At 37.7% G+C, this 27,475-nt stretch overlaps 1 protein-coding gene across 2 annotated transcripts in view; it reads left to right on the forward strand.

Annotated features, from left to right (window-relative positions):
- TAF3 (TATA-box binding protein associated factor 3) overlaps window positions 1–27,475 on the forward strand; it is a 181,239-nt gene that overhangs the window by 3,013 nt on the left and 150,751 nt on the right. For both annotated transcript variants that reach the window (XM_058532395.1, XM_058532394.1), the window contains exon 2: window positions 1,584–1,826. In XM_058532395.1, coding sequence (XP_058388378.1) covers window positions 1,584–1,826 — 243 coding nt within the window. The remainder of the gene's footprint in view (window positions 1–1,583; window positions 1,827–27,475) is intronic.

Consider the following 27,475-nt stretch of genomic DNA (forward strand, 5'->3'; position numbering starts at 1 on the left):
AACATGTCAGGTTAGGGAAAAGCAGAACCTAGATGCCCACATGGGGTTAAGCGTGATCAGAGTAGCAGTGAGATGGCTAGCTTGACATGTGTAGCCAGTTCATGTGGAGCGTGTTAGAGGAAACTGTTAAACAGAGTGAATGAGGTTCGAGAGGGACTTAACAGACAGAGAAGTTAAATCACGTGTAGAAAACACTGCATACTCCTGAGGAGGGGAACAGTGTGACGAAAGTGGTATATTAAGAAAACTGTGCTGTTGGTGAAGTGCAAGAGAGACTTAAGTGGGGAGAACTGGAAACTGTACTGAGATAGTGATAGTAGAAATAGAGAGAAAGAAAAAGTTCTGAAATCTGAGACCAAAAAAGGGAGCAGAAAGTACCAGAAGGGCTTGGGTTGACATTGCAAAGCATATGGAAGAATTCAAGATGGTTATATTTTTTAGACTGAGAGAATAATAATTCTTTTAATAGGGACAGAAGAGTTGAAATACATATCAATGTCATTAAGAGAAAGAATGACCATTAATTTTATTTATTCTTTCTTTTTTATACATCATAGAAGTAACCCCTACTTGTAGAAAAATTCAAATACTCCGGAAGCGTTTGAAGTTAGAAGTGAAAGTCTCCCGCTTCAACTCTTTTCTTCCCTGTACTATACCTTTCATTCCCTTAGATTGTTAACTGTTGGATGTATATCCTTCCAGAACTTTTCTACGTGTGTGTGAGCAACGATGTGTCTAATTTTTACAAACTTTGGGTTATTCTTTTTCATTTCAGAGCATGGTTTAGTTTCAGACATACTGAATTTAAAGTGATCATAGGAGATTCCGGTAAAAAAATATTGTAAGCTACTGGAATTTTCTTAGAAGTTTTAAAAGATGTAGAGAACTTAAGTTCTGCCAAGGGTAGGCATAGGAGAAACTTCATTTTGTAAAGAGAATCTCGCCATATCTAACTTTTAATCTTTTTGTCTCTATCCATTTTATATGGCGTCTTCTAATTACATTTAAAATGTATGTGTAAATTATCTTTATGATCTAAATCCTTTCTGTAAATATTCTTGGATCTGAAAAATTGATTCAATGGTATAATTCATTCAACAAATATTTATTGAGTGCCAGCTATATGCCAGCCACTGTTTTAGGTTTCAGAGACACGTTATTGAACAGTAGAGAAAATGGACATTTACTTAGCACAGCATTCTAGTTATTTGATAAAAAATAATAATAGTAATATTTATTGGACATTTACTTTGTGTCAGCCACTGTCCCAGGTGCTGTTGACCGTCTGTCACCTCCTTTGATATTTAGTCTATACCAGCTGATTGTTAGTATGAATTGTCTGTGGTGTTGTGGTTGGTTGTCAGATCATGTATAAAATTGACTTTAGGAATCAGCTTTCTAATATTTAAACAATATGGTGTTCTATTTAAAATCTATTAAATTCTTTCCAATACCTAGGTCTTAAATGTATAGTATATGTGATTCTGAGCTGCATATTTACTTAATACTTTTTTCTTAATATTTTAAAAAATATTCATGGAATTTTCCTAAAATAATTTGCTTTGCTTTTGACTTTGTTTCAGATGGCCGAACAGACCCAATTTTGGATGATGTTGGTGAAGCTTTCCAACTTATGGGGGTTAGTCTCCATGAACTAGAAGACTATATTCACAATATTGAACCCGTCACTTTCCCACATCAAATTCCTTCGTTTCCTGTTAGCAAGAACAATGTACTTCAGTTTCCTCAACCTGGAAGTAAAGATGCAGAAGAAAGAAAAGAATACATTCCTGATTACATGCCACCCATTGTGTCTTCTCAAGAAGGTTTGTAATTTTTTGTCTGTTTCTTGCTCGTGTATTTGTAACTATTTTAATGGAGTTTTTAATCTTCTTAGTTTTCCTAACTGAATTATATGAAATGCTATGCCAACATATACATTCTAGAAATGCAATCAAAATATTTTCATGTTAGTTACAAATTATTCTAACCTTTAAGACAACAGACTTGCGGCTGGCATCACCAGGCAGAGCGGTGGCATGATCAAGGTTATGTCTGATGAGGCCTTTATTTCCTTTCTCAGTTTTAAGTAGGGGAGAACAGAGTGTGATCACAGAGAGAAGCCTTTCAATAGACGTAGTGTATGAGAATGGGATGTTAAGTAAATTAGAAAACCTTTGAAACAGAAAAATGGGAGTAGCTCCCTTCCCCCACCCCCTTATTATAAAGGTGAGTTGGATGATACTGGAAACAGTGAGTGAGTGAACATTCACTAATATTATGCAGATTTATCTCCATTTTTTTATGATGAGTAGAAATGTTTATTGTTTGATCATATAGAATTTTTGATTATAAAATAATAGCTAATCAGACATAGTAATCAGTCATTGCAGAGTTCCTTTTTTCCTGAATAATTTTACATGTTGATCATTTAGGTTCACTAAGATTCTAAAGAGATACATAAGTAAGTTGTGGTCTCTAACGCGAGTACAAAATATTTTTTCTTGTAAAAATGGAAAAGTAGGGGCCGGCCCCGTGGCATAGTGGTCAAGTGTGTGCACTCCGCTTCTGGCGGCCCGGGTTCGGATCTCGGGCGCACACTGACGCACCGCTTGTCAGGCCGTGCTGTGGTGGCGTCCCATGTAAAGTGGAGGAAGATGGGCACAAACGTTAGCCCAGGGCTGGTCCTCCCCAACAAAAAGAGGAGGATTGGCAACAGATGTTAGCTCAGGGCTAATCTTCCTCACCAAAAAAAAAAAAGAAAAAAAACATGGAAAAGTTGCAATTCATTTTTTTCTTTTTTAAATTCTAAAACTATAGATGTACTTCAGGACAATGCAAATGATGGCAGAAATAACTTTTATTTATAATTTTTTTATTGATGTACAGTTCAGTGGCATTAAGTACATTCACATTGTTGTACTGCCATCACCACCATCCATCTCCAGAACTTTTTCATCTTCCCCAACTCTGTAACCATTAAACAGTAACTCCCCATCCCCCCTCTCCAGCCAGCCCCTGGCAATCACCATTCTATTTTCTGTCTCTGAATTTGACTACTCTAGGTACGTCATATAAGTGGAATCTTACTTATCCTTGTGTCTGGCTTACTTCAAGGTTCATCCATGTTGTAGCATGTGTCAGAATTTCCTTCCTTTTTAAAGTTGAATAATGTCCCATTGTGTGTATATACCGCATTTTGTTTATCCATTCATCCATCGATGGATATTTGGGTTGTTTCTACCTTTTGGCTCTTCTGAATAATGCTGCTATGAACATTGGTGTACAAATATCTCTTTGAGTCCCTGCTTTCAGTTTTTTGGGATGTATACCCAGACATGGAATTGTTGGATCATATGGTAATTCTATGTTTAATTTTTTGAGGAACAGCCATATTGTTTTCCACAATGGCTGTACCATTTTGCCTTCCCACCAATAATGCCCCAGGGTTCCAGTTTTTTGCAATTCATTTCTTATAATCTCCTGTTCCACTTTAATAGCTTTTTGGAGTGTTACCTATTTGTTTCATGAACTAGCTTTAGACTTGGAATAAGTTGTCTTACAATCTGTGTGTCAGTGTTGCCTCATCTGAAAAACTGGGCAAAAACTGGCCCTACATGGAAGAGATTTATTGTGGATTGGTGCATCATCATCAAACACTCTGATCTTGGGTGCAGTAGACTCTACTGAATAGTGCTGGTGCTGTAATTAAATGTGCTAGAAGTGAAGCACTGGTATGCATGCTTGGTAATAGCCGTGATAGGTATGAAAAGAACTTGCTGTACCCTTTTGGAAAGCTATCATAGTTTTCTGCTTTGAGTCCCTTGGGAAATACACTGTGTTTGACAGCTTAGCACTTCTCTCCTTCTAGTTCTTGGAGACTCAGTACTGACTGAAGGTGGGAATCAGCATCACCAGTGCTTCACACAGGGCATGCCTTCAGTAAATGTTCTTGAACTGAGTTAAATTAAACACCATTTGTAGAGTCTTGCTTATGGAAGTTCCTTCTTTCTCCTCCTTTCCAGTCCTAACAGCAGGACTTGGAAATCTACAGATGCATCTCAGTCATCCCCAACTTCCCTTAGTAACTGCTTAAGAGTCTCTCTCCTCCCCATCTTGGAATTTATTTGTATGTTGCTTTTATTACCTTTGAAGAAATCTTACTCTTTATAGTCCCCAGGTAAAGTTGGTCTCTTTAACCCCTCATTCTTGAATGTCAGGGGTTTTGATCTAGAAACCTATGTTTGTCACAACTTCTCTACACATATATTTATTTAAAAATATAACAGATGCATTTCAATACCAACTTTATCAAAGGAGGGTTTCTGGAGTGAGGCCTGGTGGTAGCTGGATTGAAAAGAACTCTTTTCTCTTGTGGACAGGCCATGCGTGTCAGGTAGGCCTGGAATTTCCTTCTTTGCTATTGTCATTAAATATGATTCATTAAGCATCCTAGGCATCTTTATGGAGGTAGTGCTAAGTTAATCCATGGTGTGTCCTCTTGTACTTTAAGAATAACCTTTGTATGGCTCTGAAATTTTTAGCTAAAAGGCCACTTAGAAGTACAGAGAATTTGGAATTGTGCTAAGAAAACATGAATGGTAATCAAAAGCTGGGAGAAAACTTAAGGCTGAGGAAGTCAGAGGAAAGTGAAGGAAAGACCCTAATGTAAATAACTGGCACATCAGTGATTCTCCAAACGAAAGATGATGATGAGTCTTATATCAGTGAGTTAGACAGGGGTAAAGTTCAACAGCCAAGACTTATGTGCAGTATCAATGGGAATGTGATTGAACCAGAACTACTATCTTCTCTATTTTAAAAATTTTAGTCCCTTTTCTCTGTGCCTTTTGGAGCTTTCTAAATCTAACTATTTTGTGGTTTGCATACCTTTCTGTCTCCTATTATACCTCCTATTTTATAGTTAAATTGCTTAATTTTTGTTTTTTTCTGCCGTTTTTAAAAATTTGGACTCGGACATATGATTAATCTTTATCCTTAATTCACACACAGGCTCATCTTGCTGCATGTATAACCTGCATTTATTCATTTAGAGAGTTATTTAATTATTTTTAATAATGTAGTAAGCTGTAACAAGCTCACTACTCAAAAGGCTAGGACTTTGATAATAATCAACATTTAACCATTTGCTCCCTCTTGTTGTATTTTTACAGAATGCAAATAATACACAATGAAATTCTCTCAAAGTGATATGGTTATCATGTTTAAATTCTGCCGAGAAAATGTAACTAAGATATCAGATTTATATTGGGTGGTGAAGGAGTATGAAAAACAGTTTAGTGATTTTAGATACTGACTTCTGTCTGAAGTTACTGTAGTAAATTTTTGAGTTTCTCTTCTGGATTATTTGAAGCAAAAGAAGAAACTTGTTTCATTTGAAGTTTTAAGCAACATAAATTATAAACATTTTAAAAGGAAAATAACATAAGCCTTGGACACTTCTTTTTTCAGCTTTCAACTATGGCTTCTCCAAGGAGCAGAAATATTGCTGATTCATCAGATAAGCATATGGTTCATAAGGATGCAATAAGTGATAGACAGTACAATAAGATGCTTATCAAAACCTTTTCCCCCTGTTCAGGGAAAAGGATATAAAATGCAATTCTGTGGTGACCATTTTTTAATATAGCCACACAAGTCAACTTAATAAATCATTTACAATCTGAGATCTTTCTTTTCATCAGTACAGCATGTTAGAAAGTTCCTAGTCTTCTGATTGGTGGTGCAAAGTGTGATCCAGACGTGAACAACTTTGATAATAACACCGGTTGGCCAAGTTCTTTATTTTCCTTCTATTTCCTTAAGAGCCACAGACAGGACCAGACTTTGGTCATAAAATATTATTAGCAAAATGCTACTTCTCTAAAGTCATGCACTGAAGTACTGAAGTACTGGGGCTACCTTCTTATCAATCCTTCAACTTGGTTCATGTCAAAAAAGCACTTAAATGTCTTCTCTTCCTGTACCACTAAGTACTCTGGTGAGTGTGTGAGTGGAAGGCCTGAAGCAGTAGCAGGCTGTAGTGGAAACAGCACGGGCTTCATGGAGCCATTTGGACGTGACTCAACTAGTTATCGAGTTTATGGTCTTGCCAAGTTACTTTGCCTTTCCAAACTTTGTATTCTTCATCTGTAAAATAGGTGTAATAATAGCTGCCACATGGGTGATAGTGAGGATTAAGTGATATATTTTGTAGGACATTTATATAAAATAGGACAGTGCTTAACACATAAGACACACAACAGTGAATGTTAGTTCTCTTCCCATTTTTGCCTTCCTCACTCTTTTTTTTAATAATTTTTTTTGTGTGTGTGTGAGGAAGATCTGCCCTGAGCTAACATCCATGCCAATTCTCCTCCTCTTTTTGCTGAGGAAGACTGGCCCTGAGCTAACATCTATTGCCAATCCTCCTCCGTTTTTGTCTCTTTTTCTCCCCAAAGCCCCAGTAGATAGTTGTATGTCATAGTTGCACATCATTCTAGTTGCTGTATGTGGGACGCTGCCTCAGCATGGCTGGACAAGCGGTGTGTTGGTGTGTGCCCAGGATCCGAACCTGGGCCACCAGTAGTGGAGCGCGTGCACTTAACCACTAAGCCGTGGGGCTCGCCCCGCCTTCCTTACTCTTAAGGAGTTTGTTTTTCAATTGAAATACAATATACATTTATGAGGTAACTCTACAATAAGAATAAATTTAAAACAATCTTAATCATATGCTTAGGGGCTAAGGGAAGGCAAACCTAATAGCTGGGCTAGGGTAGGTACTTGACTGAGGAACTATTTGACTGCTGGTGATGTGAAGATGATAGAAGAGGAGATGATATAGAAGGAATTTTTGCCCCTCATATCTGATTATATGCTTAGAAACGAGACTTCTTTGAAAATATTTTATAAATGCACATTTTGCTTAGACTGTTAGAGTTCTGAAGGCTTGGTACCCAGTGTGTTTTATCCAAGAACATTCTCTCCCCAGCTTGTCGTACATATTTTCAGATTCGCACCAATAACATATTTTTTGCTCCCTATTTTGTTGTGCTGAAGAATGTCTGAAAATAGTGTACTATGCTAAACTCATTGTTTGGTTATCAGAGTGTGGTCGCTAGACCATGGTCTATGAGAGTCTTCTAGGTGGTCCATTGATTGGTCCAAAATATCTACATGAGAAAGACAAGAGAAGTAGAAACCGTTTACTCTGCTTTACTTATTGCAGGAAACTTACCAAACTTGGTAAAGATACTGTGATGTTGCTACTTTTAAAAAGTTTTAAATAGACTTTATTTTTTAGAGTTGTTTTAGATTTACCGAAAAATTGAGAAGATAGTACAGAGAGTTCCCTTATGTTCTGTACCCAGTTTCCCCTATTATTAACATCTTACATCAGTATGGTACATTTGTTATTGTTAATGAACCAGTAAGATATGTGTTTGTTAACTAAAGTCTGTTATCTTTAGTTTTTTCCTAATGTCCTTTTTCTGTCCCAGGATCCCATCCAGGATGCCCATTATGTTAGTTGTCATGTCTTCTTAGGCTCCTGTTGGCTGTGACAGTTTCTCAGACTTTCCTTGTTTTTCATGACCTTGACAGTTTTCAGGAGTACTGGTCAGATATATCACAGAATGCTCCTCTATTGGAATCTGTCTGAGGTTTTCTCATGATCAGGCTGGGGTTATGAGTTTTTGGGGAGGCAGACCTCAGAGGTAAAGTGCCCTTTTCATCACATCATATTAAAGGTGCATGCTGTCAGTGTGATTTATCACAGCTGACGTCGACCTTGACCACCTTGCTGAGGTAGTGTGTGTCAGGTTTCTCCACTGTGACGTTACTCTCTTTTCCCTCTTCCCATACCGTCCTCCTTGGAAAGAAGGCACTATGCACAGCCCACACTTGAGGACTCGCGAGGTACGTGCCCCCTCTTTGAAGATGGAGTATCTCCATAAATTAAACTCTTCTGCAGAAATTATTTGGATCGCTTCTGGATTTGTCTCTTCTCCCCCAGGGGTTCCTGTTTTTCCTATGAAGCCCTTTCAAAAAATGAACATTTACGGGTTTAAAATAATTAACAAAAGTAACACAAACATGTTGAAAAAAAGTAGAGTATTACCCAGGTATATTAAGTATAAAATGAAAGATCCTTCTCCCTTTCCACATATTCCCATTTCCCGAGAATGACCTTGTTTAACAGGTGTGAATCCTTCTAGATGTTTCATCAAATGTTTTGACCCCTTAGACTCAAGAATCCATGTCCTCTCCAGCACCTACCATTCTTTTCTCAGGCTGCTGCAATCTGACTTCCACTCCAGTCCTTTTCTTGAAACAGCTCTGACTGAGAGCATCAGTTACCACCTAACTGGCTGACCTAAAGTAAAGTTTTATCCTCACTGATCCTCTTTTTGGGGGGTATAGCTTAGTGAATTATTATAAGGCAACCACCACCCCTTTCAAGACATAAAACTTTACCAACTGCCCCAGAAGCCCCTCCATGTGCCCAGCCCCAATCACAGCCTCCTCCTCCCTCCCTCCAAAAATAACCACTATTCTAACTTTATAGGGATTACTTCTTTGCTTTTCCTTATAGTTTTATCAGCCAAATGTGTATCCCTGGACATTTTAGCTTAATTTCTTCACACATACCCCATCTTTCTTACTTCACATGTCTTTTAGTCTCTTATAATCTACAGGTCCCCCCCCCAACCCTGTCCCTGCCAAATCCCTGTCTTTTTCTTATAATGTATTTGTGGAAGGATCTGGGTCGTTTGACTTACAGGACTTCCCACTGTCTGGATTTTGCTGACTGTGTACCCATAGTGCAGTTCAATGTGTTTCTTGCAAATTGGCAACAAGAATCTGAGGCTCGATTAGACTCCAGTTCAGTACCTTTGGCAAGATATATGTAGTGTTGTGTTCCTTCATCAGGAAGCTAGTAATGTCTGGTTTTCACTTTTTTTGATATTAGCAGTGTTGATGCTTAATGCCTAGATCCATTAATTCATTAGGGGTTGCAAGGTAATGATATTCTATTGTTTTGTTTTTATTTCATTCTTTAGTTGGAATAATTTTATAAAGAAATCGTTCCTCTCATCCACTATTTAGCTACTTAGTGGTACAGTTCATATAGGGAAAGCAGGATAAATGCTTGATTCTCTCATTTTGTATACCCACTTTTCAAAATAATGAATTTGTTCTTGTCGTCCATAGGTGACTTATTAGTTTTTAAAAAATATATCATTATGGGGACCGGCCCAGTGGCATAGTAGTTAAGTTCCGCAGGCTCCGCTCTGGCGGCCGGGTTTGCAGGTTTGGATCCCAGGCACAGACCTATACCACTCGTCAGCCATCCTGTGGTGGCAACCCACATACAAAATAGAGGAAGATTGGCACAGATGTGAGCTCAGGGCCGTTCTTCCTCAAGCAAAAAGAGGATGTTTGGCAACAGGTGTTAGCTCAAGGCCAATCTTCCTCACCAAAAAAAAAAATACACACACACACATATATATATCATTATGAACTCATAGATTGAAATATATTTGATAGATTTCTTTCATTATAATTCTTACCCTTATTGCAATTCAGATTGTCCCATCTTTGGCCAGTGGCAGCTTCTTCAGTCTGGCTGCTGGGTCCTTTTGACGTGATGCTAGTAGTCTTTGATAGTGTCCTGGCTATCTGGTGTATCAAAATGTTCTAGGCTCATGTTGTATATTCTTGTACCACACTTGGAATCAATTATTTTTCCAAGAAGATCTGACTTCCACAATCTGGGCACTTGGGGTACTTACTACAACTGGGTTGGTCGTTGTTTCTAGGCAATAAGTAAATACATATTTATACTCATGTATAACATATAGGTGCATGTGGATGGATAGACAGACAGACATATAATAGACAGGGTACCTCAGGAGTTCAGACAGATATTTCCAATTCAAATTCAGGTCTATAGAGTTTTTGTTTTTTATGTTACGTCAGTAAATACTTTTGTCCATAACAAGAATTCGGGTTCCTAAGGATAAAGAAGATAATAGGATTGGAATATTCCGTAATTACTCATTTGCCGTATCCTAGATTACTCATACAGTATTAATACTGATACTACCATTCATGATTACTGAAACAGGTGAACAAATTTTTTTTTTGCTTATGCTATCCTATAACCCCAATTTTCTATGATTGTAGTACAATCATATCTGCATTGTCAGATCATATAGCTACTTCCTTTGAGGTCTGTCACCTGATTTCTGAGTTTTTCTAATTTTGATTTATGTTCTTTCATTTCTTTTAGAACATTTTAAAATACTAGAACATTATAGTTTTCATCTATTTTTTGAGTATATGTTTGTTGTATAGTTTCATTGTCTGTAGGGATATTATTTTGGTATTTAATCTCCTTTTTCTTAAAGAAATTGTGTATGTGAGTATAGTTTCTCTGAACATCTAGAAGGAAGTTTAGGGTGGTGGTTCTAACTTTGCAGTGCTCCCTCTTCTGTTGTTTTTGTGTAATGTTCAGAAGTAGGGTGCTCGCTTTCTGAGGTTTTCTGACTCGATTTTCTTCCCTCCTTTTTATCTGGATCTTCTCTTTCTGTAATGCTGGTTTTCCTTTTCCTTTCCGGCTCAGCTGTGATTCTGGCCCCAGCAAGTTTTTTCTCAGTGGGCTCTGTCCTGGAGAGAGTGCCGAAGAGTCGGATTTGAAAGCTTGGGGGGTGACTCCTGGCCCCTCTAGATCTCACTCTGGCTCCTGTTACTCACCCGTACTGGAAGAAGCCTGGCCCTTCTCAGCCTCAGGCACTCTTCTCACGTGGCCTGCCAGGCTTCCAGTGAATACCTGCTGGCTTTTTGAGGTTCTCCTCTTTCAACCCAGTCTCCCCGTTGCTTCTCACCGCTTGCCCCCTGCACGGACGGGTAATACTCAGGTCCTGTGGCTCTTGGTGGTTGGTCCTCACGCCTTGTATTTTGGTGTCGATGGGTATACTTTGTCACCTCACTATGTTGGTTGCTCTATTTTTGTGTGACAATTTGGGAAGATCCAAAAACATTTCCACAGCTGCCACTTTCTTCCTGGGATTCCCTTCGCCGAAGCTTCTTGCTGCGTTTATTACTTTTGGAAACTCCTTGAAACTACTTTCCTTCAGTGACATCATGCTCTCTTAATCCTCCTTGTATGACTAGTTCATTCTCTATGCTTTTCATGGGCTCATCTTCCGTGGCTCTTCTACCTCTAAAATGTTGCTGCTCCCCAAATTTTATTCTTAATCTATTACTTTTGTTACTTTCCACAGTTTCAATGTGTGATCTTACCTACTCTCATGGTTTCAGCTCTCATCTGTATATGATGACACCCCAAACTCTGTCTCCAGACCACACCTTTCAGACTCTGTATTCAGTTGCCAGTTGGCCATTTCCACATTGCCCACAGACACCTCAAATCCGTATGTCAAAAGCTACGCACGTTTTCTTACCCTTAATACACCTGGTATTATCTGCTTCAGTTGGTGGCCCCATCTTCTGCCCACTCAGTCTAGATGTGTGAGCATTGTCTTTGACCCCTTCCCTCATTCTGCTCCTTCATTCCCCGTAACCAATTCTGCTAATTTTGTTTCCAAAAAATTCCTAAAATACTACCCCATCATTCCCTTTGTTTAAACCTTTATCTCTTACCTGAACTAGCCTTGTCTTCCACGATAAATTGTTAAATAAAAAGTAAGTGTATTCCTAGTGTAAAACCCTTTGTTAGCTTCCTACCACTTACAGGTACAGTGAGCAACCCTTGTTTCTCAGAGAAAACCAAAAGTGTCTATGGAGAGCAATTTCTTTTGTTGATTCAAAGTAAAAATAGCTTTAATCGTTCTAGAGAAATGATGTTTATTCTTACAGCTTAGATTACTTACTAAATGAATGGAAGAATGTTAATGAGGAAATTTGCAGTGCTTTTCAGTCACTAAAATATTAATATTTGTGTTTGTTTGAAAATAGAAATATAAAAGCAGCCTTGAGATAATTTATCCTTGATATCACATGGTGTTTTCATAAGCATTATCTCATTTAATCTTGAAACAGCCCTAAAGGTAGATGCCATTATCGTTCCCACTTTACAGAAGGAGTAGTGGAAGTTCAAAAAACTGGGTGCACTAACTTGCCTGTGTTACATTGTGAATTGGGAGCAGAACTGAAGTAGGATTTGGTTGATTCCATTCAGTGCGGCATTTATGGGTACCCACTATGGGTCCAGTCCTATGCAAGGACCCTGAATTGAAGGTAGAGAGTTGAGAAAGATGTCCTCCCTCCCCGTTTTTGGCCTTTATTCTGTGATGGTTGAAAATCGCTGCTTGGGTCGGACTTTCCTAAGAGGAGCAGTGCCATCGTCAAGCCAGTGTTCGTAATGGACAGGCTTGCAGGATGCTCCTGCCCGAGTCCAGCCTCACACCTAGCCCCTCCTTTGACCCTCTCAGATACTCCTCCTTGTCACCTTGCAGGGCAGGTATGCGATGGTCTGGGCAAAGTGTATTCTTTGTATCCAAGGTAGTTGCCTGCAGGTATTGTGTTATGTTTTTCTTAATCCTACAGCATGTGAGCCAAAAGGTTGTCTCTGAAATGATATCAAGGGCTGATATGTGGTGACTTGCCCGTGATGTTCAGTACAAATTTCTTAGCATAAGCCTGTAGGGCCCTCCATGATGAGACTTCTGCCTACTTTACATATTAATTTCCTGCCCCTCATTGCTTCAGGATTTAATCTCCGTAGTCATTAACTTGCTTATGTTTCCCCAAAGGAGCTGTGTGCCTCTGGATCTTTATTCAGGCTGATTTGGAGTTCGCCTCCCTCACCATGCTCCTTTGGGTGCCCACATAATATGTATCTCTACCATCACACTTAACATATTTTGTTATAACTATTGGTTTCATTTGTCTCCAGAACTTACACTGGGTCTTGCTTCCTCTCTAAATCCTACACTCATTCTCCATTCCACATTTTATTACACAAAACCTGAAGTCCTGGTACTGTACCTGAGAGGTAAATTCAGGACACAGAGAAAGTTACTGACTGCTCTCCTTAGGGAATTTGTTCAGAATGTTGGGGAAGCTGTCTCAAAAAGTAACTTATCCAAAGTAACACAGCTGTTAAGTGACAGAGATGACAGTCAGTCCCAGGTTTCTTAGTCTTAGCCCAGTATCCTTTACATCATTCATTACCCTAGTATTATTCTCAGAGTACAGATTTATCATGTGACTCTTCAAGTTTTTTTCTTTTCCTTTTCAGTTTGATTCTTCAATGCAGTTACTTTTAAAAAAAATCATGTTTTGATAACATCTTATTTGATTCTTTTACTCATGTTACTTTTTCTCATTATTATTGTTATCCTTGGACATGGATTTTTTACCTAGAATAAAAATTAAATTAGGTTTTTCAAAAAATATGGGTATCTTTGCTTTGCATTCAAATCATCAGATTTAGCCCCTGAGTAGAGGTGTATACATTTCAAAAGAGAGAATAAAAGTACCAGCATACACAGATATGATAAACTACAATTTATGGTGGACTTGGCCAGAATTCTCTTTCCTACTAAAATTTTTTTCCTTTAATATGTCTGAATTTATAAAAGTAAGAGCACATTTCCAATGTTATAATAAAATAGTTTTTGTGTTTCTAAATCAACAAAGTAATCATACCAAATGCCTTAGAAAAATTAAGTATTTTGATGTTTTACTTACTACAACCACCATATTATTCTGTTTTGCCCTCTCCCAGGCATCCAGAACAGAAAAAAATATTTGATTATTTTTTTTCCAAATTTTAAAATTTCCAGAAGTTTAATATTTCTCTTATCTACAGTTATATTTTTTTGGAAGATTTCCTGCATGTGCACGTGTGTGTGTGTGTGTGTGTGTGTGTGTGTGTGTGTGTGTGTAAAGGGAGGGAGGTCGAGGAGGAGGGCAATAGATGTTACATGGCTGACTTGGTATAAGAGCCCAAAATTAATGCTTTTGATATAAGTGAGGATTTATTCTGTCTTGCTTTCCTGAATTTGAATCTTACTTGGGACAGTGGAGTATTGTGTTTTATTTAACTAAATACCTACTATAGCTACGTAGAGCTTTCTTACTTCAGATAAAATAATATCAAGTTATTTGCCTCATTTACAGTGCTTATATACTGATCATGTGCCATTGGTCAAAAGGAGATTCAAACTCACTTTTTCATTCCTTCACCAAGTAGCGATGGAGCGCCTACTGTGTGCCAGGCATGCAGCTTATTTCTGGAGATGCAGATGTGACAAAAAAGGAAGGGCTGTCTTTGCTTTCCTGGAGCTTCCAGTCTGCATGGGAAAGAAAGAGTAGACTAATATTCATGTATGATTTTAAAGTGTAATTTGGGATATTTACCTAGTATGCTATAAGGAATGAGGGAATCAATGGGTATTTTTTAAGTAGCTGGGATAAGATGATTAGAGTAGTAAAATCTGGTGGTAATGAGAAGGCTGGACTCCAGAGAGAGAAGACCATTGTTAAAGGGTCTTGTTAGAGCTTGTGGCAGTCATCCAAGGGAGACAGGATGGGCCCTGAATTCTGACTGGGAAGAGGTGCAGAGGAAGGGCCAGATGTGAGAGATGTTGAATGGACAGGATTTGGTCATAAATAAGTTGTAGAGAATATGATAGAGGAGCCAAGTTTCAAGCTTGGGAGACTGGGTGAGTAATCTAAATATCTAAATATCTAGATCTTTTTTTTTTTAATTTTTTTTTTTTGTGAGGAAGATCGGCCCTGAACTAACATCTGCCAATCCTCCTCTTTTTGCTGAGGAAGACTGGCCCTGGGCTAACATCCATGCCCACCTTCCTCCACTTTATATGGGATGCCACCACAGCATGGCTTGACAAGCAGTGCATCGTTGCGTGCCAGGAATCCGAACTGGCAAACCCCGGCCGCCACAGCAGAGCACGCGCACTCAACCGCTTGCGCCACTGGGCCGGCCCCTAAATATCTAGATCTTAAATAGACTGTGCTGATCTGGAGTTAAAATTTAGAACGAACCTTATATCCCTCAGGTGATGCTCTAGCATAACCTTTTATTTATTTTTTAAAAAGAGGAATGGGGGGGGGCGGCCTGGTTGCGCAAGCAGTTAAGTGCGTGTGCACCGACGCACTGCTTGTCAGGCCATGCTGTGGCGGCGTCGCATATAAAGTGGAGGAAGATGGGCGTGGATGTCAGCCCAGAGCCAGTCTTCCTCAGCAAAAAAAGAGGAGGATTGGCAGATGTTAGCTCAGGGCCGATCTTCCTCACAAAAAAAAAAAAGAGGAATCAGGTAGATTGGAGATTATATAATCTGGCACGAACCTGGGACCCAGGGCAGACTTTGTTGCTTGTTAACAGCACCAGATGCACTTTCTTTAAGAAAGGCCAGGTTTACTTATTTCTGTTGTTATTGCTATTATTACTAGTTTACTTACAGAGTGCCCACTCTGGGCCGGGCACCGTGGCCCATGTTGGCAGTGCAGAGGCTCTCCTTTCATTGACCTCATGGTGTAGCGAGTATATTTAAAGATGGTCCTGTTTGTCATTGTCGGATACTGAATTATTCTTTGAGTTCTTAGAACAGAGATTCTGGAAAACACCTAACATTAGTTTTGTTATAAAAGATTAAACATTAACCTTGAGTTTATTAGTTTAGGGCTTAAATTTATATGTAACATTTGTACAATGATGCCTGCTATTCGCTTTAGTCATGTTATGTTTGACTACCAAAAATTTGTAGCTGGGTATTTCATTGAAGAATCAAAATTTAAAGCCATTTTTTTACTGTCTCCCCAATATAGTATGCCTAGTCTTTCCTCTCCTGAGCCCTAGTTCCCACATTTGTGAAATGGGAATATAGCCTCCATGGGATTGTTCTTATGGGTCTTCGATATGGCCTTCTGAGAGCAGGCCCACCTTTACAATTTCTTCCTGAAAATCTCAACACCAAGTATAATGGTTGTCGTTGCATTATGCCCTGAAAAAACACAGTCCAATAAATGTACACACTTGTAATAATGCCCACGCTGTTCTTTCTAATGTGGAAATTCTAGCTTGGTGTGTAAAGTGCTGTGGCGGAGAGTAGGACTCAGTTCTCATCTGCTTAGAGGACTTGCCTGCATTCTGGTTAAGTGAGCTACGGTTCCCCCTTTCCCATGTACACTGCACTTCCAGCCGCCACAGGTTCGTTGACTCACCGTGAAGACCATAGCATCACTCAGAATTTTAAAGTGAAGATGTATGTGAATATGCAGGTTGTTCTGGCCAGATCTTTGCAATTATCTTTTAAATGTCTCTCTGTCTCTTCCATTGTTTTGTGGTGATAGACTTTAGTTTTATGGATCCACTTTAAGTAACTTTCAATTAACTTTTTCTAACCCTTAGACATATTTAAGAATTTTTATTTTAGATAATACTTAAATGTAGTTGTTTGCATCTAATTTTACCATAGGAAAGAAGCATTACTTTCTCTTCTTGTTTCCCCCTCCCCACAGCCCCAGGGCGTGGTTGTATATCCTAGTTGTAAGTTGTTCTAGTTCTTCTATGTGAGCCACACCACAGCATGGCAACTGACAGACAGGTGGTGTGGTTTTGTGACCGGGAAGCGGACCTGGGCCGCTGAAGCAGAGCGTGCCAAACTTTAACCACTAGGCCATCAGGGCTGGCTCTCTCTCTCTTTTTTCTTTTTTTTTTGTGAGCATTGTGATGTTATGTTACAGTGTTGATTAACTGTTAATGTTTTGTGCTAATACACTGCCGTATGCACAATTAACACTCATTAATTGATTATTTCTCCCTCATGTAATCAAACTTGGTTTAAATTTATAATTCATTTTTATCAAGTGTTATGTAGAACACATGTAATGTTTAAATATACTCTGCTGGTTAGTAATAATTATCATCTGTTTTATTCTTGCCGGAGACTTCAAATTCTGCAGTCTAAACAAGAAAACTGATTTCTTTTTTAATGTGGAAGTGATTATAGTTGAATACTATAGGTGGCACTCTTTCCTCTTCTGTTAGTGTTAATGAGTATCCAATTAAATGCCAAAAAAATATTTCCAAAGTCTTAAGGAAAAGCATACAACTTAAACCATTGATGGCTTGTTTTAGAAAGAAAAATAACAATTTTGTTAATAATTTAGCTTCTATCGAACTTTATTTGTTGGAACAGATACATAGGAATATATTTAATATTTATTTTCCTTAAGGAAACTTTTGTGTCTTGAAAAGAATTCCTTTTTCCATTTAGTAAAGGCTTTATGTTATCCTTTTTGAAACTCTAGATTTTCTTTTCAAAAATTTGAAATTATTATCCATTAGTATCTACTTTTTCTTCCATGTTTTGATTTTTAAACATTATCTTCAAAGTCACATCAGAAGATACTTTAAAAATAAACACATTTTCCCCTTTCTAACATAAGTTTTCCTTATTTTTCAGTGTGCTCATCCCTTTTTTATTTATGAAGAGAATATTTGGTTTGTTGAAGTAGTTTAATACTGTCTTCTTTTACTCTTTTTATTCAAACTGTGTTCTGCTTTTTTCACTTAACATTTTTGTTGTATGTTTTCCCTGTTCCTGAGTATATTTACTAATTTTTTAGTGAATGTACCATAATTTACTTAGACATTCTCTTTTTTAGACAGTTTTAATGCTTTTAAGTATTATAATGTTGCATCAAATATCTTTGTGCATATGTATTTTTTTAAATATTATTTCCTTATGAGAAATTCCCAGGGTAAGAGTTTTTAGGTCAAAGGTATAAATACATTTATGGTCTCTAACATGTATTACCCATTGCTTTCCAAAAGAATTATATCATTTTATGATGCCATAATGAATGTATGATTATATCAATAGCCTAGCAGTCTTAGGAATTGAATTTCCAAGCATAATTATTGTTTTTTACAAACTTAGATTAAACACATTTTGAGGGGAGGCATTTTGTTTTAAATTTTTTAGTTGAAATTTGGGAACTAAAAAAAAAGTCTCCCACTGGAATATAACCACTGTTATTATCGTGATATAGTCCTTCAGGTCTGTGTGTGTCTGTATCTACATGTATGTGTGCACATGCCCATTTTAACATAGTTTAATTAGACCATATAATTTTATATACTGTATTTTTTAGCTTAATTAATTCACCTACATATGCTAGCCATTAAATAGCTTCTATTTTCTAGACAGTGGTAGGTAGAGGAGCAAACAGGAAATGTATAAAATAGACTTAAATGATTTGGTTTGGGTGGTTCTGTTAACCATGATAGGGTGTGCATATGCAAGAATATGTTTGGAATACCATGGTAGTATGGAGATAATGCAAGTTTGTTAAGTATTTTAATTTGAAATACTTAGTGACTATCTGTGAGTATATGCCTCATAGCAGTTAGCTATTCAGATATAGAATGATGCATGAGAGGTCTCATCTGAAATAAAGATGAAGAATATTATTCCATGTTGCTATATAGTCTTTATAACCATCATTTTAAATGACTGTGTGATAGGCCATCCCTTAGTGTTGAAGATTTAGGCCTCTTCTAATTTTTAACTTGTATGAATACCACTGCAATAAATACTCTTATTCACACAGCTTTCTCAGTACTTCAGATTATTTCTTTTCTTTTTTTTTTTTTTTTTGTGAGGAAGATCAGCCCTGAGCTAACATCCATGCTAATCCTCCTCTTTTTGCTGAAGAAGACTGGCTCTGAGCTAACATCTATTGCCAATCCTCCTCCTTTTTTCTCCCAAAGCCCGTTAGATAGTTGTATGTCATAGTTGCACATCCTTCTAGTTGCTGTATGTGGGACGCCGCCTCAGCATGGCAGGAAAAGTGGTGCATCGGTGTGCGCCCGGGATCCGAACCCAGGCCGCCAGTAGTGGAGCGCACGCACTTAACCGCTAAGCCACGGGGCCGGCCCCTCAGATTATTTCTTTTTTTTTTTGGTGAGGAGGACCAGCCCTGAGCTAACATCCAATGCCAATCCTCCTCTCTTTTGCTGAGGAAGACTGGCCCTGTGCTAACATCCATGCCCATCTTCCTCTACTTTATATGGGACGCTGCCACAGCATGGCTTTAGCAAGCAGTGCGTCGGTGCACGCCTGGGATCCAAACCGGCGAACCCCTGGCCGCCACAGCGGAGTGCACACACTTACCACTTGCGCCTCCAGGCCGGCCCCTCAGATTATTTCTTATGATTGAGTTTAAAAGTTTCATTACTGATTAAAGAGTATGAAGCTTTAAAAATTTTTTTTAAATAAAATTTCTTTAAGTATTAATTTATAGTTACCACTAGTAATATAGAATACCTGTTTTATTCCACTTTTCATTTAAAACAATATTTCTAATTCAATAGATTATTTTATTTACATTTTAAATTCTTCTGGTATTAACATTTAACATAATTTGAGAAAAAAATGTTCTTAACGCTCTGTGTATTGTTACAGTCAATTGGCTCTGATGTTTGTTTTTGAGTTTTATCTTTGAGCAGTTCTTACTATTTAAAGGATTGACGTTTCATGATTTTTATTCTTTCTTAGATGATTTCAAAAGAACAAAGAGAAAATTTACCTTTTTTTTAATTAAATAAAACTCATTGTGTTTTACTGTTACCGTATGTGTCCATTGAATCCTTTTATAAATCTAAGTTACATTATGGGATCTTATGGAACGTGTTTTCCTGTATCTTGAAACGTTTTGCTATTTTATCATAGGAATTATTTTATTATGATTCATCATTACTCATCAATTATTCCCAACTATGCTAAAAAAAAGACAAAAAATGGAAGAATGATGAAATTGCCTAGATAAGGATGATTCAATAGTGAAATAAATTGTCATCCTTCATTTTTCTAATTATGGGACCAGAGTATTATATTCTATTTCAAGAATATATTAAAAAAGACTGGAAACACCATCGTTTTAGTCTGCTTTTACAGATTTTTTTTTTTTTTGTGAGGAAGATCAGCCCTGAGCTAACATCCACGCTAGTCCTCCTCTTTTTGCTGAGGAAGACCAGCTCTGAGCTAACATCTATTGCCAATCCTCCTCCATTCCCCTCCCCCCCAAAGCCCCCATAGATAGTTGTACGTCATAGTTGCACATCCTTCTAGTTGCTGTATGTGGGACGTGGCCTCAGCATGGCCGGAGAAGCGGTGCGTCGGTGCGCGCCCGGGATCCGAACCCGGGCTGCCAGCAGCAGAGCGTGCGCACTTAACCGCTAAGCCACGGGGCCGGCCCAGTCTACTTTTAGATTTCATTGAACACAGATGAAAATATAGAATTTTTCATTTTCTGCTTATAATGGAAAAGAGAAAAACTGACATGTTTCACAACTATTAGACAAATCAAAAATAAATGCAATGAGATAGGAACATTTCTGGCCTCTCATGATGATGATGAAGAAATCGATCGTATAAATGAACTCGCAGACTCTGGATCTTCAGATGACAACAGCCTAGATGAATTTTCTTTAACTCAGAAATGATAACTGAACAACAATTTTCCAGGACAAACAAGAAATACGGTTTACTAATTCAGTTAGAGATTCAACTAGGGTTTCATCCTGCAATAATATTTTTGTGACAAGAACTTAGACCTTCCCGTTTTGCTAAAAGGATATGTGACAATATTTTTTTCATATTTTATGCTGTTATACACCAAAATTTACATGATACAAAGGATTTGCTTTGCTTAAATTCCTATTATAGTTTCTAATAAAGTTGTTTTCACTACCTTTTTTTTTCATACTTCTGTAAATTATTTATAAAATGGCTTTAAAAATATGAAGGTTCCATTGGACCAGATGTCAAATGGTAATGTCTATTTTTCCTGATATACTGAGGGTTAAAGTAAAAAATATGTGACAGATTTAATGGCATTATTGCATTTTAACACTTCTTTTTAGTGTGCAACCCTAATTATGTCTGACAGACACAATTGGGAATAAGTAGAAGGAAATAGTAGTTCTGGACCAATCAGCAGTGCAGTGAAAAACTCAGGAAGTCCCAGTGCCCTGGTAAAGGAGAAAAACTCACTTTTCATTTCCTTTCATGTACAGTGTGTTCAGATTGACTTTAAAGGGGACTGAGATGTAGGTCGGGAGACTTCGTCTACAGTTAAGTAGTACCTGTGTGTGGAGCCCATCTCAGCAGGCATCTTGTCATCGGCTAACCAACCTTTCCAGGTCCCTGGACAGCTGCTGGATATCCTATTGCAAGTTAAATATGAAACAGGGATACCCGTAGTTTTACATTTAAAGGATTTCTTAAAGTTCAACTTCAAATGAAGTTGTTAGTGCATTCATTTTTATTAAAGCTGGCTTTGTTGGGAAGGAAAGGATAGCTAGAACTGTCCTGTGTGGTATTAAGAAAAATGCTTTGGGAAAATAAAATGAGTGGCATAAAATTCCATACCTTTATGTATCTCTCTGGTCTACATATCATAAGTCTTCTTACAAATACTGTACAGTTGTCGAGCCTGCCAAAGGGGTATTTAACCTGCTGTGGCAGTCGAGCCCATCAGTAAACATATGTTTATAGTTTAACAAATGTTAAATGTTTCAACAAATGTTTCATGGCAAGATTTTTTTGAGACTTTCTTTTTTCAACTTTGTCTAAATTTTAATAACAGAAAGAAACAACACCTGGTATGTTTATATCACACCTTGAGGGAAAGAGGCTAAGTTCTAGATTTGGTGAAACTAAGTAAACAACAACAACAACACTTATATACCCCGACTTAGGTGCCACATGCTGATCTCAGGGCTTTACACACATTGACTCATGTAATTCTCATACTAACCCTACGAGTTAAGTACTGTTGTTGTCCTCGTTCTGTAGATGAGCAAACTAAGGTGTGGAGGTGATAAATAACTTTTAAGATCACACACTAGTAACTGGGGGATCCAGGATTTGAATCCAGGCAGTCTGACTCCAAAGAACTAGTTTTGTTTTTGTTTTTGTTTTAATTACTGAGCTACTTTTCTGCTTAAATTCTATTACTATAAGTGATATTCCTATTTATAAGGTTCAAAGATCCATAAGGAAGATTTTGGATACATTATGCCACTGGTTTCATCCTATAGATCTTGGACTTCTGGGAAGACTTGGGGTTATTGCAGGGGATGTATGAATTTATATTGCATAGAGTTTTGTATGTAGGCTATGTCAAAAAACTTCCATGTGTGTATATACACATATATATAACTTTTAAATTTGTATAACAGTTGTGGTTTATAACATGCTAATTTATTTAGTATTGCTTAGTTCATTGCTTTTTGTTGTTATGTATTTCCCTAATTTACATATACTAAAGTTATAACTATTGTTGTGGGGGTTCATGAAATCTTTGAATGTTAAGAGAGGGGATTATTATTTATTAGAAATGGTTGGGAACCATTGAATGGCAGATTATCGGATTTGCTTAATATATAGATCCCCATCTCCTGATTAATCCTCTCTGTCTGGGCCATGGTCAATTGCTCAGCCAACAACCACAACAAAACTCAGTGTTATTTTCTATTCTCAGTGATATCCCTGTAGATTAAATCATTACTGTGGTTTAATTAAGAAGCACACTTGACAGTTACTACTCTTTTTATTGATTAGTTCTCATGGATGAGAACATCATTTTATTTTGGAATTGATAGTACAACTCATGCTATCAATTTGGGAAAGTCACATGTGGGAGGTAAAATCCATACCATATGTAAATTTAAGGTTAAAAATTGGTGCTATTTAAAATATTGGCTTTGCAATACATATTTTGGTCTTTAAGAGATAAAAGTTTAGCTTTAGGGTTTTAGATTTATTTTCCAGTTCCCCTAGACTTCTAAGTTTTTTGTGTGGTTAGTTGTACCTGTGTGTTCTTATGGTACTTTGTACATACTTATGTTATGGTACTTATTTATTTATTCAGTGCGTTCAGCATGTACTTAATTGATCTCTAGTTGTGTGTGCCAAGCACTGTGATGAGCACAGAAAATACATATGTGAACAAAACAGACAAAAATCCCTGCCTTGGTGGAGTTTACACTTTAGTGGGCGGCGTAGACAGGAAATAAGATAACAAGTAAGTAAATTGGATAATATTTTTGGAAGAAGATAAGTACTATGAGAAAAAAATAGTGCATTATGAAGAGAAATGAAATGGTAGGGTGTGGCGAAGGAAATTGCAATTAAAAATATGGTAGTCAGGTAGATATCATTGAGAGAGGGACAGTTGAGCAAAGATTTAAAGGAGCTGAGGAGATAGCTGTGTAAGACATCTGAGGAAAAAGCCTTTCAAGCAGAGAGAAACCTAGTGCAAAGCCCAAACCAGGGCACATGGCTGGTGTGTTTGACGTGGGGGTCAGTATGATTGGAGCAGAATGATAGAGGGGCAGAGTGTTAGGAAGGGAGCTCAGGAGGTAACACCAGAAGGGGGCAACATGGGAGGCCTTGTGGTTGGAGTCTGCCTTTTACTTTCAGTGAGATAGAGAGGGATTGAAGCATTTTAATGTTTAAAAAGAATTTTTATTACAGAAAAATTTCAAACACACAAAAGTAATTTTTGTGTGTGTGTGTGAGGAAGATTGGCCCTGAGCTAACATCTGCCAATCCTCCTCTTTTTTGCCGAGAAAGACCAGCCCTGGGCTAACATCCATGCCCATCTTCCTCCACTTTATATGGGACGCTGCCACAGCATGGCTTGCCAAGCAGTGTGTCGGTGCGCGCCTGGGATCCGAACCGGCGAACCCCGGGCCACCGCAGTGGAGCGTGTGCACTTAACCGCTTGCGCCACCGGGCTGGCCCCCAAAAGTAAATTTTTTAATTAACTAAACAGACTAGAATAATTAACTTCCATGTATCCATCACCCAGCTTCAACAGTACCTACTCACAGCCAATCCTGTCTCATCTGTACCCTCATTCACTTCTCCCCCTTTCACATTATTTTGAAGAAAATCCTTGACATCATATTATTTCGCCCACAGACGTTTCAGTATATATCTCTAAAAGATAAGAACTGTTTTTTAGCATAACTACCATAGCATTCTCAAACCCTCAAAATTAATAATTCTTTAATATCATCAAATGACCAGTCTTTTTTCAAATTTTTGCTTCATAAGTGTCATAAATATTTGTTGATTTATTATTTACTGTTTGCTTGACTCAGGATCCAAATAACACATTGTGATCGGTAGATATCTCTCCCTCTCTCTCCCTCCCTCCTTCTCTCTCTTTCCTTTTCCCTCTTCCTTGTGTATTTGCATGTTTGTTGAAGAAACTGGGTCATTTGTCCTGTAGAGTTTTTCATAGTCTGAGTTTTGCTTATAGCATACTAATAGTTCTATTTGATGTGGTCCTCTGTATATCCTATAAATTTATAGTTAGATTGTTGTCAGGTTCAATTGTTTTGGCAACACTATTTCATAGTTTGGGGTGTATAATTCTATCAGGGGACACATAATGTCAGGGTGTGTGTGTGTGTATGTGTGATCTTAGCAAGCATTGAACCATTAGGTCAATAGAAGTTGCAAAATGGTGACAATCTAATTCTGTCGTTCTTCTTTTATTAACTGGAGTACTTCTATAAAGAAAAACTTCACCTACTGTTTGGTTACCTGGTGGTACAGTTTATATGTGAAAGGCTGGATAAAAGTTTGATCTCTTTTCTTCATTCATCAGTTTTCAGAATTATGAATTGGTTCCCTAGCTTCTTCCAATAGTCACCAACTAGTTGTGCATGTGTTTTTTCTAAGTATCATTATGAACTCATGGATTTAAACAAATTTGACAGATGTCAATCCATCGCAGTTACTATTATCCTTATTGATGTTCAGATTTTCCCCTCTTTGGCATGTGGGACCAGTGGTATGCTGGAGCTGCCTCATACCCACTTGGCGAGAGCTGATTGTTAAATATTCAGGAAGTTTGTGGGTTAGTTGTTAAACACAGCCTTTATTAAAAATTAAATCATATAAACTTACAATTACATAAATTATATTAAAAGCAAAGGTATTCAAAACTCATTACATCCTAGTTATTTTATTCTTGAAGTTGTTTATTGTGTCTGTAAACTGTATAACTATGTGCTACTGTACTTTTCCCAACTCCACATTCAGAGACATCACATTGATAGTTTGAAATCAGCCATGGTGAGTGTATTTATGTTGCAGAAATCGGGAAATGCTACAAATCAGGGCTTGATGTATTGTTTTGTTGATTGTGTAGACTTAAGAAAGTGATGTTAAAAAATGTTGAAAATATAGATTAAATTTCAAATTGTGTAGTGCCTATAGCCATTCCATTGTCAATAGTACCAAAAAATGAGGAAATATTCCTCCAGTTTTCTAAAACTATTATATATGATTTAGCAGAGAAGTTGCTCGCATTATTGACAGACAAATGAAGTTCTGACATAAGCCTTTCTTGTTTCACTGTAGTTTAAACCAGAGGCCGGCAGACTGCCTGGCCAGCAGCCTGATTTAATAAATAATTAAGTTTTATTGGAACACAGCTATGCCCATGTGTTTACATATTATCTGTGGCTTTTTTGGTGCTACAATCACGCAGATGAACAGATGTGACAGAGACCGTATATCCCACAAGCCTAAAATAATTACTATTTGGCCCTTTAAGTAAAAGTTTGTTGTTCTTTGGTCTAAATCAACATTCATGTCAGAACTGCGCTCATTTGTCAGTTGCAACTGTAGGTTGACTGCTGGTACATAAATTTGGCAAATATCAACAAAATTATTCTGTGACAATCAGTTGGTTAGATGGAATTTATAATAAAGTGTATTGTATATTTTATTATTATTTGTAAATTATGTACTGTACATCCTTTATATCGTTAAAACTTATAATGCACATACACACACACATACTTTTTCAGAAAGCTAGTTAAACATTTACCAGCACACCACCCAATCCACCTGAACTGTCATATAGCAAATGAATCCAGTGACTGATTTCGTTTCTGAAAAGACTCAATCCTTTGAATGAGGGATTGGGAAATTCAGTAAGAAGCAAGAACCTTCAGGTTTACAGGGATAGTATATTTAAGACTTATCAGGAGTAGTTAGCACTGCACAGAAATTCTTCTCAGCCAGTGCATATTTGGAAACATGCGCGGGATTTATATTTTGAGTTTCTTGTTGATTTCTAGAAATAACAGCCCCCAAACTGCCTCCACAGATAATTGGAAGGAAATAATATTGGCCCCCAAACAATACCTATGTGCCCACTGTTATCCTAGGCACTGAGATGCACAAATTTAAGCTATATATGACTTTTGGCCCTTAAGAAGTTAGTGCTCTGAAGAGATAAAACTAACGTATATGAAGCTATATGTTATATACTATAGTCTATAGTTATAGACTATAGTAAGTATAGTAGGAATTCTGGATGAGAAAGATCTATGTAAGTTAAAGCAATTGAAGGAAGCTCATGGAGGAGCTGGGTCTTGACCCGAACCTTGACCTTGAAGGATAAGACATAAGTGGAGAGAGGAAAAAAAGCACTCTAAGGAGAGGAGAATTCCATTAGAAAATCATGAGGGTAGGGAAGAAAATTCGTGTGTGTGTGTGTATGTGTGTGTGTGTGTATTTGAGCACACAAGTAGGCTTCCTGGACTATAAAGAACAATAAATATGTAGATCCATACATAGACTGGTCGTATATTATAGTATCATGGAAGCCATTTAGCAAAATTTGATTATGGTGTGAACCTGTGCGGGTTCTTGAAGAGCAGGATGAGACAATAAAAGTGGTGTTTTTGAAACTCTTGACTTCTGGTTAAAGATGGACAATTAAATCCATGTATCTACTTTGGCACCCTCCTGGAACCCCACTAAAACAACAGTAAAGGGATGTTAGTTGTTGTTGTAGTTAAGGACATGAATTTGAAAGAATGAAGAGAACGAGGGTGAAGCCAAGAGTAACACATTTTTTGAAATTGGAAAGTTGAGAGTCAAATGGTAAAGAATTTAACAGACCCAGTACAACTGAATCTAGATCAGCAATGGAGAAACCCAAGACCCAACCAGATGTACACTGAAGTGTGAGTGCCAAAAGGCCCAGGCTTTCGTGACACATGGTTCTTCTGGAAGTGAGGGGGAGAATTGGTTGAAAATCTGTTTCAGAAGCAGATGGATGCACAGATTCCTCCCTAGTTTGGTGCAGCTGAGTAACTTCCCCACAAAATCCTGTATCTTACAGAGGGTAGAACAGAGGGACTCTGAATTGGGGGATGTGGTGACACAGCAGCTGAGGGCAAGAGTAGCATTCTGAAAATAAGGGGATTAACGGAATGTATGTATCCTGGATGCTGAGACGTCCAGCCTTCTTCTTCCACTTGGCTCTCAGAATGTGGACAGCCAGCCCTTAATCCTTCAGGCAAGAGATTAGAGATTTCTCTATGAAATCCAGACTAAGATGAAATGCCTAAAGAGATTGACATCAGACATTTCCC

The sequence above is a fragment of the Diceros bicornis genome, chromosome 36, assembly GCF_020826845.1.
Source record: "Diceros bicornis minor isolate mBicDic1 chromosome 36, mDicBic1.mat.cur, whole genome shotgun sequence".
In the NCBI taxonomy this organism is placed as follows: domain Eukaryota; kingdom Metazoa; phylum Chordata; class Mammalia; order Perissodactyla; family Rhinocerotidae; genus Diceros; species Diceros bicornis.